We start from the raw sequence: 15067 nt of genomic DNA on the forward strand, positions 1-15067 counted from the left end.
CTATCGCGAGCTTGGATAACTAGTTAGGGTCACCCTCGTCTAATCTCAGGGCGGTGAAAGAGTCTTAGTCCCACGCATGAACTTCGTCCGACTAGAGACTAGATCCGTGATTCGTGTATATATTTCACATAGTTCTCCATGACCATCAAATGGCAAGCCAATCGAAGTATGGCGTGATGCTTGGCTCGTGGCCAAGATAGTCTGTTAGAATTTTCATTTCGGGCTAGCTGGCTGCCCCCAGTCTTGAAGATCATTTTACAAAGCCTCCTCCTAGTAGGATTTAGGTTGAAGCCAGCTTTCTACATAGAGGTAGTAAAACATAATAAAGCCTCTAAACTGCCGCTAGGTCTCTGTCGCACGCTCGCGCTGATGATTTCCATCACACGCAGGCGAAGCCGTCATTAAGAACGAATGGACTGGCGAGACACATGAGCGGAAACCTGGCCTAGTGTTAGGATTGTAGCACAGAGTAGGCACAGAGAAATAATGTATTCAACTAAGTCTTTAAGGAGAGACAAGAACTGGAATCCGTAAAACTAGTATTCTTCAAGACCTGTCAAGGATACCCGACAACCTTCCTTCCGAAAAGGTTTTGGCGCAAGGATGAGAAACGAAATGCCCTCTTGATTTACCTCCGCACCACTTATAGCTTTTCTCACCAGGTGCAGCGGACCTCCGCCTCTGGGTGCCAAATGGCACGCTCTTTGATAGATGCACCACACGATCCCAAGTTAACCTTCTTCAGCCTATAACAGGTCTTGTGGCCATTGTCCTTCCAGATGCGATGAGCGCGGGAATTGCCAGTATCAATACAGATCGACTGAGGTCGGCTGCACGAAGTGAAATCCCAGCATCCGCCGCCGGTCGTGCCAACCTGTCTGTCCTGACATTGACCGCAGTCTTTGACTCGGATCTTGGTGCGTCGGAAGAATGTGTTTCCTCCCTCCTGGGCATTGGTATAGAGGAGGTCGAAGTTCTGGCTGTAGTCAGGGCACGAGCCCTGATCACAAGGCCCGGACATGACCGAGATCTGGCGCTCTAGAAGGGCCGGGTTGATGCTGGTGTCGTCGGAACCTTCAATGAAGTCAAGAAGAGTGCCCTCAGTAGGCACAGGGCCATTGGAGGAAGGGGGCCCGGGAGCGAGGGGAGAGGCGTAGACAGAGGCGGCTATGACCAGGAGAAGAGCGCTCTTAATAGAAACCATGGCGAAGGCCTAATAGGAGGAGTAGATAGCGGTTAACAAAGTATTGGAGGTTTGATTAATGAGGTCGGAGCTTGAGGCCTTATGGTTTGAGCTGGTCTTGAACTAAAGAAGGGAATAAAATGGAGAGTTTGAGTCTTTATATATTTTTTACGTGCGAGATTATTTATTAGAAAACACGCTTCTAGGTCATGAGATGGAGAATATTGTACTATAGTAGTAGGATTTAGGATCTCATCAGTGTGTTGTTCTCCGTCCAGATTCTAACTGCATAGGCCGCCCCATCCTCCACGTGGTCAGCAGTCCCTCAGAAAGGAATATTCCAGGTGAGGTGGTTAAGACAGTGATGATGCAACATATCCCCAACCAGCGCAAGCGAGGTCGTCGAGAACCAAAAAATTGCGCCGGGAAGTACAGATCAATAATCTTCTGCAGGCTGAAGGTCTCGTTCTCAAGATGGAAGAAAAAGCATAGATGAGCTACCTTGTCGATAGAGAGAGTTGTATGCGCGCGTGTAGTATAGTGACATGCAGGCAAGAAGTGATTAAGCTGTGCATTCTTCATGCCTCCGCGACTGTGTGAAGCACTGCCTCAACTATGTGAGACGGTTACATTGCGATAAAAAATGCATACTTTCGGTCGTATGAGGCGCTATCGCCTTTTGCTCATTATCACCCTTTTTATCGGGTAAATGGTGTCGACTTGCATGAGAAGGATCAATGACCTTTTGCAATGCGACGGACCGTTACACGGCCATTGCTGCTCGGTCTACGAAATCAGGCGCCAAGGCGCCTCGCTAAAAATTTCTTGGTGCTCGGATGTCACCCGAGGGCATTCGGAGGACTGTGTATTGGCCAGAATTTCAGCGGCCGGGAGGCCCGGGACAGAAACAGTCAAGATAACCTATAAAAACCACCTTGATAGTCCCTTGTCTCCGTCTCCATGTTCAGTCACCAATTAGCTCAGGAATGCGGTGCACATGTTCACCATCAATGCTGAACGTGCTCCACTTCGGACAGGAAACGGCGCCTTGTGCTCTTAGTGGCAGAATTCCCGCCGAGAATCTTGTGGCCGTGCCGCCTGGAAATTACATCGACAGTGAAGCTATATGCTCGCTTCCCTTAATGAAACTTTAATTGGAGGATTTTAGTGTAATCCTTTAAGTCTTGGCTCGCCTTCTGGGACTGGTGACCGATTCGGTGAAATCTTAAGCGATACCGACCTTCATTCACCAGAGACCGTGCCCTGTGCATCGAATAATGGGTAGGATTTGAGCTCGTCTTTCTCTACGACGGTATCATCTGCTACAAAGTATATGATAAACGGCCCCCGGAAGGTACGGAGTAGACACATCCCCTATTACTCGTATTACAATCTCTACGCGAGGTCGTATTGCGCACCGGAGAAATGGCCATCAGGTAGAATCCTTCCTCGGCAGCATCCCGTATCGTGGACCTCAATCTCTACGCGAACCCTAATTGCATGATAGATACATCAGTTTTATTATTTTCTTTCTCTCCTTTTTAACTTGATCAGTTGTTCGGGGTCTCCTGGCGCAGAGCTTGGAAGGATGTAGATTGAACGTGGGGGTTTCCCGCCGTAGAACTCCATCGCACAAGAAGGCGAGCATCGTGAATAGATAAAAACTGGTTAATCGCCTCTTCTTTGTTTCCTGTCTTGTGAGATTTTGCTCCTCAGTGCTACTCTTGTCGCTCATTTTCTATCCTGTTTTCATGAGACTACTGCTCTCGCCTTTCGTTTAAAAAAATAATGCGCTTGTCTCTCCTTCTGGCCTATGGTGCCACTTTCCTCACTGTGGGCATTTCGCCTACGGCTGCTATGCCGGCAGGAAATTCCCACAGCCTGAAGACTCTCTCACAGTCCATTGAAGGGAACCTTGAAAATAGCACGCTTGGAGATTCCCTCTCTTCCCTCCACAAACGCGCTGACACCTTCTTTCTCCGTATTATGCCCCTCGGTGCCTCTATCACTCAAGGTATGGGATCTTCAGATGAAACTGGGTACCGTAAATACCTTCGCCAGCAACTTCGCTTTGACGGCTGGAAAGTGAACATGGTTGGCAGCCAGCGAAAGGGAGACATGAATGATAATGTACGTGCTAATATAGCCCCCCTCTCTTCCCTACTTCTACCTTACCCCCTGAACTAAAAACCCACATCCACACTTCCTATTATAATACCCTCTACGAGATGCAGTTGAGCGTGCTTTCCCATTAGTAGAGCTAGCCTAAAACTATCACTCACCACATACTGACATGAGGCGCATCAAATGATTCAGGACCATGAAGGTTGGCCTGGCTACCTTATCGACCAAGTCCACAATAGAGCTATGGCATCCGTTCCTAGCCTCCGCCCTAATGTCTTTACCATTAATGTCGGTACAAACGATGCTATTTATAGCAATAATGTCGCCACAGCTGGCGACCGGATGATGAACCTACTAAACTACTTGCGATCTCAAGTGCCAGACGCTACCTTTATTGTCTCTACACTCTTACCACTTAAGTCCCAGCCAAGTAATGCAGTTCAAATCAACACCCAATACCGCTCTCTAGTCAGCCGCCTCCGCACGCAAGGTTGGAGAATTGTGCTTGCTGAGATGGATAATGGCTGGATTACGGTTGACCAACTTCCTGATGGAACACACCCGAGTGATGACGGATTCAAGAAGATGGCCCGCCAGTTTTACGATGGTATCAATAAGGCCTATCAAGCTGGCTTCCTTGCCCCTCCATCCTATGCTGGATTTGATGATTCAGTTTCTGTTGCCACTGCTACATGTGACAAGAAGCTTGGGAGTGCCTTCGGGGATAAACGGTCTGGCATGGAGATCCTGAAGGCCCTTTCGTCTGTCATTGTCGATGATGGAAAATATATTCACAAATCGGAGAGTGGTGGTATAATCCTTCAAGGCACTTTCAAAGGGGATTTCTCAATGGACTTCGCTCAGCTCGTCAACTTTGGCAACGGCCGTGGTGGCGAAAATGAAGAGTTTGTGTACAAAGATTCAACTGGCATGTGGATGCAGGTCAACAAGGGCAACGGCGTGTTTGAACCGAAAGTCAAGATCGATCCCAAGCACAACTGCCCTACTGCTGGAATCCGTTGGGGTGACGTCAACAATGATGGTCTCGACGATTTTATTTGCATTACAACCTGGGCGTCGATCGAAGTATCTATCAATAGGGGGGGGAACCCACCTACATTCGAGAACCTCGGCGAGTATAGGAAGGGTGTGAATGGAAAAGGTCGAGAACATGTTCGTCTTGGTGACATCGATGGCGATGGACGCCTAGATTATTGCATCATGGATGGAAACAATGCTCTTACGTGCTACCGGAATGGAGGTATTGGAGACCGGCCTTCGTACTGGCAGGACTTTGGAGTTATCCATGCCGGCGAAGGGCGTCAGAACGCTGGCATTATGCTGGTCGATGTTAATGGCGACTTCCGCTCGGATTGGCTATATATGGACGAAAACGGTGCTGTCACAACACATATCAACCAAAGGCCTGCAGGGAAGACTTTGAAACCACACTGGTTGGATTCAGGCGTTACACACCTAGGTGTTAGGATGCCAGATCGAGTTGGGATCCGCTTCGGTAAGGTGTACGGTTCCGGGAGGCGCGATTATCTCCACATAAGACGTGCGTTCGATGGAGATACAGCCAAGTACGAAGTCCACGCGTGGAAGAACCTTGGTAGCGGCGGCACGTACCAAAAGGGAGACGGAATCTTCTTCTGCGATATGGATGGCAGCGGCAACGATGACTACATTTTTGTCGACAGTAAAGGCGTTTTGACCATCTTCCGGAATCCAAACCCACCAGGCATAGTCACTTACGGATGGGACGAGCACCGAAATGTGCTCAATACGAACGCGAATCGTAAAGCAGTTCAGTTCGGTGACTGGGACGGTGACGGCAAATGCGACGTCATCGTCACAGACCGAAAAAACGGCGGCGCCGATGTCTACTTCACTCGTTGGGATTCCGCAGCGAAGAAGTTCTCCTTCAGCGCCAAGACCCGTGTCGCGAGCTCTGGCCAGTCAATCGGCCCTAACTGCGCAGAGGGTTGGGGTGTTGGGTTCCGCGATCTTGGTGTTCGCTATGCTGACATTGAGTAAGTTATTTTGTCTCACTATCATCATTCCTTTCACCGAAACCTTTGACTACATATTGCCTTCTCCCCAGTTTCCCAACCCAGTCACATCTCCCTATTCCCTGCCCTATCCTCGAATTTAAATCTGTCCACTTATATCCCTTTCGCTACGCATCACGATATAGAAGCTTACTTTATCATATAGTGGTGATGGCCGGGTTGATTACATCTGTATGGAGAAAGACGGCCGGTCCACTGGCTGGCTCAACAAGAAAGGAACTGCCGGTGTCTATATGGGGCAGATTAAATTCAGCGAGAAGAAAGATCGAGCTAATCATTTGTTTGCTGATGTCAACGGTTCGTATTGTCTCTTTCCTGCCTTTTATGGTGTTTACGATAATTATATTAACGAACCTTTAGGTGATGGCCGCGCCGACTTCCTCTGGACTGATAAGTTCACAGGTGATACGCATGTTTGGATTAACGGTGGCCAGATGCAGACAGGAGGAAGCAGTTTCTACTGGGCGCCCAAGGGTAAGTTGTACAACGGCGCAACGGGCGGCCGGGACACCATCTTTGCCAATATTGGCGGCGTTGGCCGCGCCGACATGATTGCTGTGAATCCGATTTCGGGTCGTGCCACTGTTCATATGAATAGCTGCCCCGGTGGAGGTGGCGGTGACGACGGTCCCATCATTGACCCCAACCTCGGCCAAAGCCAGCCTGAGGCTTGCGATTTGGAGAAAAGAACAGGCACGTGGGTCAACCGGCAGTGTACTCAGCGTGAAGTTACGATGCCAACGAGTTACTTGCCGAAAGAACGTTGGGACGCCCTGGAGGCGGGCGCGGCGTGGAACGATATGATGCACAGATGGAAAACTTGTGACCGGCCTTCTGGAAACTCGACATTTTCGGAGTCCGCAAGTCAGTTTTTCCACCAGACAGAGGATGCGCAGTGTAGCCTTGTCGGGCGCCTGGGGAACAACTGCATTGCCAGTAAATGTGAAGTGCACAACACGGAGTTTGATGCCCCAGAATCAAAAACGGGCGCTGCATCCTATTTTGTTTGGAACGCCCTCGTCAGAGTTAACCAGGTAAGGTGCCGATTTGGCAAGACACCCCTCATTGATGTCGATGCAGTTTACTAACAATACCAATCTTTGATGAGTAGATTATCGGCACTGTTTACGACACGTTCGAGACAGTTGGTAACCAAGTTCAGGCTACGAGTAATGAGTTTATCGAGGCATTCTCGCCGAAGAAGTCGGATCTTTCTTCACTACAACTCCTTCTGGACTTACTTTTCATACCCGCCACAGTTGCAGGGACAGTCGCCTATAAAGGTGGTAGGTGAACTAGTCCAGTATCTTCAAATCCATTACAATTTTCATATGCAAGATAGGGCTTACATTAACTAAAATCGACAGTTTTTGCAAGTTTAATCGACGATAAACTATTTGTTGATGTTGCAAAGGACATGTCCCAGGCGACTGCCACGGCTGCATTTAGCTATGCTAGAAGACAGCTTTCGTAAGTACCCCGAGGGGCCTGGCTTCCCTCCCAAAAACCATTATTTTAATAATGCCGGTAGTCGAACTTTTTCAAACACTTACAATTAACGTCGAGAGATACTGACTAATATGTGATGTTGGAAATAGGCAGGCAACTTTGAATGAAATTAACTTCAACTCTATTGTCGATAAAACTATTACATTGTGGAAACAACAGTCCGAAACGCTGCTATTCGATATCTTTCTAGGCCAAGACAACAAACTCCTCGACCTTCTCGAAACCCTCACCAAGGACGGCAGATTAACATCAGGTAGTCATAATGGTAACGCCATTGCAGATATCAGCGCCTTCAACAACACTGTGACACAGGGCAGGGGAAGACGAGCGTTCTACGCCATTGCAATTCCGACCGTCTGGATGGAAACAGGTCAATACCCGGCTGTTGTGGACTCTGGACCATGTAGTGGAAGCGGGAAAGTGGAAATATCAGATCACGAGTACGACTTCTATTGCTACAATGGCAGGGGTTACTCGCTAGTGGCTGCCCCCGGAGACACAAGAGGTCGACAGTGTATTCCGCCACCCGTTGTCACAACTCAGCCGTGTCGATTAACGCCGCTCAGATACCCAGCAGGATCATACCTACTTGACGGAGAAGATTGGGGCGGCGTCACAAGGGAGGACATTATAGCTGGGTAAGTTTCAAACGTCGAGATGGACCCCGACTTCTTTCCAATGATCCTACTCTCCCTTACATGTCATCGAGAGAATGATGAAGATAGTAGTCACTAATACCCCAACGTCTATGGTTAATAGGGCTGTCGAAACGTTTATTAAAGCTGGCCGAAAAAATGGAGGGAACATAGAACTCGATCCTTCAGATGACGAAGTTTTCGACCGGCTTTACCATGATGATATCCGTGCCCCCGGTGTTATTACAATTCCAGTATGCAGTGGGGAGGAAGCCTTTTCAAATTGGTCTGGCGGTAGAGCAGTAAACCAGGACCTGGAGTTCTTCCCTTGTAATAACAACTAATAAGTAGTATAATAGGGAAAAAGGTAATACTAGTATTAAGATATAGGGGTAGCTTGAGGGCGACAGTAGAAAAATGTTATATTATACTCTAGGCTAGAGAATAATTATTTCTTTTATATCTATGCTAGCAGCATGGCCCAAATAATCATCATAGCAATTGAAAGCGCAGGCCTTGCCACTATGTTGGGAACACCGATGCTCCGTCTCTCGTTGATCTCCAACGGAGTCAGTCATGCAGCCTCGTTTCTGGACCTTCAAGTACCGAATCTCGCCGTTTACACGGCAGCTCTACAGGGCTGGGAAATAATTTTTGCTCGAATAAGAATCAGAGCGGCGTGTTTTCCCCCTTCCGGCGAATCCGGGTGTTTTGCGGCGTTCATAGAGGTTTAAGGCTGTTTGCGTGCCAAATGTTTGATTTGTCATCTTTAGACAGTCCCGTGGTCTCTCCGCGCATCGAAGTGACTTATTAAAATTCCCATCTTCTCCGCTTCTGCGCCCGTCATAGTCATGGACCTAGCTTTATCCCCTACTCCGATGACCGTGAAGCTTCGATTCCTTGGCCGTAAGTCATGCTAGCACTCCTCGACAATTTCAATACTCCATCGACGGCATTCATTCTCTTTACTGTCGCCGTGGCATCCGTCTTCCTCTTTCGCCCCCTCTTTCGCCCCTTCTTCCGCAATCCCGGCGCCGAACGTGCACCCGGTTTTTCTGAACTTCTTCCAGCAACGCCTCCCACGGATGAGATCATCGGTTTACGCGTCTACCCTGTAAAGTCATGTCGTGGCTTCGAAGTCAAGTCTGCCCGGCTCTTTCGGACAGGCCTAGACCTGGACCGTAATTGGATGTTCGTCTCAGCGGACACTCTTGAATTCATCACAATCCGAACGAATTCTAGCATGACGCTCATTCGGACTTCTTTTGACGCCGATACTGACACGCTCGCTATTTCTATCAAAGAACATGCCATCAAGATCCCCGCTCACCCTACGACTTCATGGCTGCAAGAGAATACTCGATTCGTAATGGCTGGCATCTGGGGCGAGAAGACAGACGCTTGGGAATATCAAGCTAGCCTTACCCAGCCATTTTCTGATTTCCTGAATGCAGACGTTCGCCTCGTATATAAGGGCCCCACTCCTCGTGTGCTTCGTGGCTGCGGAGCTCCTGAGCTTCTGGGGCGGACCGAGGCTACCAAATTTGCGGATATGATGCCTGTTCTGGTCGGCTCTATGGCTAGCATCGGGGAGCTCAACAAACGTCTTGCCCGCGAGGGTGAGGATGAAATTGAGATTGAGCGTTTCCGACCAAATGTCATCATTCGAGGCAGCCAGCCATGGGACGAGGACAGGTGGAAAGCCCTGCGAATCAGCGATGGCAAAGCCGCCCTAAACCTAGATGTTGTATGCCGCTGCCTGAGATGCCAAGTGCCCAACGTGGACCCTGAGACGGCCGAGAAGCACCCGCGCCAGCCCTGGAACCAGCTTATGAGTTATAGACGAATTGACCCGGGGTTGAAGTTCAAACCAAGCTTTGGGATGCTTTGCGTTCCGAGGGAGGAGGGTTTAATTGAAGTTGGGATGAGATTCGACGTCACGGCCACGACGAATGACCATTTCTTCATTAGCCCAATGAAATAATGGCGTATGGGTTCGGGTGACTCTCCCGACGGATACTTGGCGTAACTTGCCAGATACCAAACCTGAGGCTCGAGCAACCGCAATACCATGTTGGGTGGTGCCTCTTTAGCTGCATTTCCAATACGTCGGTCATCCTCAGTTCCATGAGCCCCGAACTATTTACTTGCTCTAAAATATCTCTTGGCCTAACACAAACTAATTGATGCCCTTTCACGGGCATCCTCCTCCTAGCATATCTCTAGCCTAGCAAATATTCATTCTCATCGCCCCCAGCTTACGCCGTTGGTTATCGTAGTCCGAATATGGCTTGTAGCTCTCGACTAGCCGAGTCCTGACTTCAGCAGGGTGCATCATTGGGACTGCAGTAGGAGAACTTGTCAGAAACGCTCTCGCCTCTGATCTGGTACTTTCTCCTATACATTTTGCTAGGTCTTAAATGAAATCTTTATAGCCCAAATATCAAGCATTTATTGCGTCGTGGATACGGTGATGCGAACCATGGATTTCATGAGCAGTTCAATCACGGGAACAACACTTTAATATTCGCACTGGAACCAGCTTTAAGATATAGAAATAGATAATACGAGGTGAATCGGCGTTTTATATAGTAGCAGAGAAGTGAACTACCACACTACCAGTTCACAGTATCTGGTAGAATGGCCAACAATAATCCAATACCTTGGTGAAATGTCATTGTCCACAGTGGCGACAAGAGGCCATAAAGACTATCCCATCAAACCTTCACGCAGTATCAGCCAGAGCTGGTACGTTGCGCCTACCCAGGTGTGGTAGCAACTGCAAGAGAAAGCACCTAGCATTTGTCGCAATTTTCGGTATAACTGATAGAAGGGATGCCAGGGCGAAAGTGGGGAGTTGGTGATGACACTTGGAAATCCTCAACTATTATTCTTTGACAGCCGAGGGTAATGTGCGATTACTGATCTCTTACGATTGACTTGGCTGGCAATGCAGATGCAGAGGCGGACGCTCGGACTCCTCTTAGAGGCAAGAAAACCGATTCACGCCGTAGCCGCCATTTATAACCAACATTTGTGAAAGTGAGCTCGTGTCAGTGATTCAGTCAATTCTTGTCATCAAAACCCCGCACTTACCTGGACTTTTGAACTCTTGAGATCTTCTTCTCAAGAACTTATGAAAGAGAGACACAAGACAGGTTATAATTGCACAATTTCACGCCACCGTCAGCTACGATGCCGATTACAAGTGATATCACTCTCAACGTTTCCAACTTTAGTCTTGACAGTGTCGCCGATGATACCAAAAAGACTAATGCGTTCATCGAGGGCATTACTATCAAAGGCCCACGATGGCATGAGATCGGCGCGCCAAAATACCGTCAGATGAGAGAGACTGGCGAGACTCCTCTCCCTTTGCCAGTCTACCTACCCGAGGCCAAGGATTCCGCGGTGCCATCGAGGGACACTGGTCGTTCAGTTCCCATCCGCGTTTACACACCTGACAACGGAAAGCCAAGCAAGGGGATTTTCCTTCACATCCATGGCGGAGGCTTTGTGCTTGCCACGCATCGACAGTACGTGAGGCAGGCTTTTATGCCTAGATTTCTTCCATCTATTTTGTCCTGCTATCCATTTAGATTTTGACCTCTGCTAAACGTCCCTGCCACTAATTTTTAACTCTGGGCTCTTCATTACCCCTTAATCCCGTCAAACGCTCGTGCAGCTGACAACGTTCTCTCTTATAATTATAGCCAAGACCGCACCCTTCAGCGCTATGCCAACGAGTGTCAACTGACAGCCATTTCCGTCGGCTACCGCCTTGCGCCCGAGGACCCTTGGCCTGCTGCCATCCACGACTGCTTCGATGCAGCGGAGTACTTGGTCGACCATGGGGTAGCGGACTACGGTGCCAGACTTCTTTTCGTAAGCGGCGAGTCTGCAGGCGCGTGTCTCTCCGCATTAACTGCATTCCACCTCCTACGCGCACGACCGAATCACCGACTTGCGGGGCTCATTTTCCCCTTTGGGCAGTTCGACTTGACCCTTAATCTCCCCAAGGCGTCCCTCTTCGAGCGCCCGCTCATCATCAATCGTGAGGAGCTACAGAAGTTTGGGGACGCCTATACTCCAGGCATGAGTATCGAAGGCCGACGGAATCCTCTTATTTCGCCCTTGTATGATGACATGGAGACTCTCGCACGTGTGGCTCCGGAAAATTCTCTCCCGCCTGCTTTGTTTCTATGTGGGACAGAGGATCCTCTTCTCGACGATACGCTGCTTATGAGCCTTAAGTGGATGATTAGCGGCAGCGAAGCAGTCGTCAAAATTTACCCAGGCGTGCCGCACGCATTTACGGTATTTCCCGGGTTTAAGCCAGGCGAGGAGGCAATTGCGGTTGCATTGCAGTTTGCGAAGGAGAAGCTGGATGCTAGAACCGTCCTCTAGTTAACTTTTTCCGTGTATATATGGGGTGGCCTATTTCCATTAATCCAGAGAAAGTCCTGGTGAGAAAGGGATATGTGGTTGGCATCTCCGCGGAGTTGCTATTATTACCAAATATCTCAACAGCTTTATTTCTTCTTTCATGATGTGACTTCCCGCTCCCTTTAAGAAACTTTGAATTTGACCCGATGCAAATGGCTTTTACGAGAGACAAATTCCCATTTCTATCAAATCCAGGCGCCTCGAAGTTGTGCAAAATGAATTCTGACCAAATTCACAGCAGTCGGAAACGAAAAAAACCGTCGCCTGTGGAAAAGCAACACAGACCGAACCCTAAACGGCAGAGACGAGCGGCTATCAATAATCATGTGAGTATGAAATTAAGGACTACAGAACCCTATGTTAACCGAACAGTAGGATTCATCACGGCCACCTTCTCGTGAAACTTCGCCTCGTTTAACCATCTACACTGTCGGTCATGGTACTCGAACCCTTGCCGAACTAATCGAGATACTCCAGGGTGCAAACATCACTCAGCTCGTCGACGTCCGTTCTATACCACGCTCTTTTACAAACCCTCAGTTTAACCAAGATGCCCTCAGCTCATCTGCCGAATTGCAGGCAGGGGGCATAAAGTATCAATCATTCGGAGAAAAACTCGGGGGCCTTCGTAAGAAACTGCCCGGGGCGGATCGGCACACCGCCCTCCGGGTTAAATCATTCAGAAACTATGCCGCCTATATGAGTACACCGACATTCGTTGAGGGCATGGATGAGCTAAAGGACGTGGCCGAACGGCACGCATCTGATGGAGGGAAAGGGACGGCAATTATGTGTAGCGAGACCCTTTGGTGGCGATGCCATCGCCGCATGATTGCGGATGCCCTTGTTGCGAGAAGATTGGAGGCGAAGCACTTGGGACTCAAACCACAGCCGGTAGAACACGTGTTGTGGGAAATCGCGAAATTAGATGATGATGGCAACTTGATTTATAACGTCAAGGAGAAAGAGAAATCAAATCATTGTTAAACTGAGCGTCTCGGGCATCGAGACTGCGCCGAAGTCACGATGGTTGTAAAACTTCAGTCCAGCAAAATTCAGGTGGTGACAGGTGACTCGGACTCCAAGTCCTTCTCCTAGCTCGTCACGTGCTTCACGTCGGATAGCTCGAACCCAAACCATTGCCTTGGCTCCCTGTTGACCTCATTTACCTCCCGATTTATGCATCCATCTCTCTGGTAAACGGTACGTCATCATTCGCAGCCGATATAAGTATCAATCGCTAAGTGAAGTCACGTCTTCTTCTTCAGATTGGACACTTGGCGGGTGATTCCACAAATGTCCGCAGCGGGACACTCGCCAATCGTCACACCGTCGGCATCGACCGAAAGCGGGGCAGGGGGCAGTTCGCGAAGGACGCGTCGCAGCTGGACGGCATGGGAAGACCAGACCCTCAGGAGCCGCATAGCTCAGTATAGCGATGCGAGAGGGACTCAATGGCGATGGAAGGAGATTGCCCAAGCCATCCCTGGACGCACGGCCAAGGTGAGAGTGTCCAGCATGAGCATTCAACTGCCTTCCATGCATGTGAAAGGGTTTAAGACCATGATAGAGAGCTGTGATTGACGATACTTTTTAACATAAGGACTGCCGCAAGCGCTGGCTTCATTCGCTTGACCCCTCTTTACGCAAGGGGCGATGGACAGCGGATGAAGATCGCATTCTTCTCGATGCATACTCCCGCCTTGGACCGGCCTGGAACGAGATCGCCAACCTCATTCCCGGTAGAAAGGATGATCAATGTTCAAAAAGGTACAGAGATATTCTAGGTCCATTAGCCTCTAATCGTTTATCCGATTGGACACCGGAGGAAGACCAAATCCTTCGCGAGAGCGTTCGGGATCTTGGCCACCGATGGACTTCAGTCGCGGCTAGACTTCCCGGTCGTCCCCCGCTCACGTGCCGAAATCGATGGCGCAACTTGCAGAAACAAGAAGGGTCTCCGGGAGGTACGGCGGGCGGCGACAGGATATTGCCTCCTCCGGCCCAACCAACTCCGCAGAGTGACACAACCTGCCTCTCTAAGTCCCCCGCTGTTTCTTGGGACGGTGGCGGGCTAGACACAACTTCCACCTGTGAAAATTCCGCAGTAACCAGTGCTCATGATATGGCGGATTCATTATTAGCGAGCAATCGTGTCACCGCTGGCTGCGAAGCTTTGGATGGGCACCATGCTCAGCTTCCCTTAGGCCGCATAAGCCAAGACGATGAGCCGACGGTCGACAGTGTCCATGCCGGCTTGCTGAATACGACCACAGAAAGTCTTGAGGGGCTTCCCGACATGAACTTCGGGGAGCCAGATTATTGGAGCTTGGGATCATCGTTAGGAGACCAGGGTCCTGCTTTGGCTGATCCCTTTCCGGATCCGGCCCCTGGAAGGCGAGCGCCGACAGCATCAGAGGTCACAGGGCCTCCAGCAGCAGCGCAAGCTCCAAGGCAGCCACGAACTGGCCTAGATCCTAACCCCCCGCCGAACTCGTCGGACTTCAGGGCGCTAGAGTTGGCTGTCGAGATGGCATCAAGACCCAGCCAACAGTTTGTAGATATCGTCGAAGAGTCGTACAATGATGTTGATCGCGGCCGGCCTCTTGTATTCCCCGTCGCTGTCGCAGAGGATTCTGTTTCCACTAGTCAGTCGAGCCACCGGAACTACCATCGTCCACCTCAGCATAATCACCACTACCATCATCATTACCACCATCACCATCACCACCACCACCATCACCACCATCATCACCATCACCATTAATACCAGCTTGTACCGCCATCCAGTATTCATTTGGCGTGGTCGACTGACCGAAGCACAAAATGGATATCATTAATACTCAATTTACATAAAATCCAAGCTTGTGAAGACACTTCGCATTCAAAGGGGCACAATTGGGCTATTATATTGTTGAACCCAGTCTGGTTTGCATGTATGCAGGCGGGCCTCTCCAGAGCAAATATGCCGCTTTTGGTCCGACAAATCCATCAATGCCTGCGTAATTAAGCCGAGAAGTTTGAACCGAGACTCCTGAACCTCACAAGAGCGAGGCGGGCACAGACCGGCTTAGGCCCACTAGCGCCGCTGTGGT

At 49.7% G+C, this 15067-nt stretch overlaps 2 protein-coding genes and 2 pseudogenes across 2 annotated transcripts; 3 read left to right on the forward strand and 1 right to left on the reverse strand.

Annotated features, from left to right (window-relative positions):
- Positions 1–655: 655 nt before the first annotated feature.
- On the reverse strand, positions 656–1204 carry SAPIO_CDS6318 (annotated as a pseudogene; the record flags this gene model as incomplete).
- A 1767-nt stretch (positions 1205–2971) lies between these two features.
- SAPIO_CDS6319 (uncharacterized protein) lies at positions 2972–7525 on the forward strand (the record flags this gene model as incomplete). The annotated part of the gene is made up of 8 exons (XM_016788451.1): positions 2972–3313; positions 3500–5343; positions 5528–5679; positions 5743–6416; positions 6494–6668; positions 6750–6852; positions 6981–7261; positions 7458–7525. 8 exons carry the CDS (start codon positions 2972–2974, stop codon positions 7523–7525), a joined length of 3639 nt encoding a protein of 1212 aa, XP_016641885.1.
- Positions 7526–8439: 914 nt separating this feature from the next.
- Positions 8440–9510, forward strand: SAPIO_CDS6320 (annotated as a pseudogene; the record flags this gene model as incomplete).
- A 1211-nt stretch (positions 9511–10721) lies between these two features.
- Positions 10722–11933, forward strand: SAPIO_CDS6321 (Acetyl esterase; the record flags this gene model as incomplete). The annotated part of the gene is made up of 2 exons (XM_016788452.1): positions 10722–11062; positions 11240–11933. 2 exons carry the CDS (start codon positions 10722–10724, stop codon positions 11931–11933), a joined length of 1035 nt encoding a protein of 344 aa, XP_016641886.1.
- Positions 11934–15067: the final 3134 nt, after the last annotated feature.

Source organism: Scedosporium apiospermum (genome assembly GCF_000732125.1).
Source record: "Scedosporium apiospermum strain IHEM 14462 chromosome Unknown SEQ_SAPIO_0102, whole genome shotgun sequence".
Taxonomy (NCBI): domain Eukaryota; kingdom Fungi; phylum Ascomycota; class Sordariomycetes; order Microascales; family Microascaceae; genus Scedosporium; species Scedosporium apiospermum.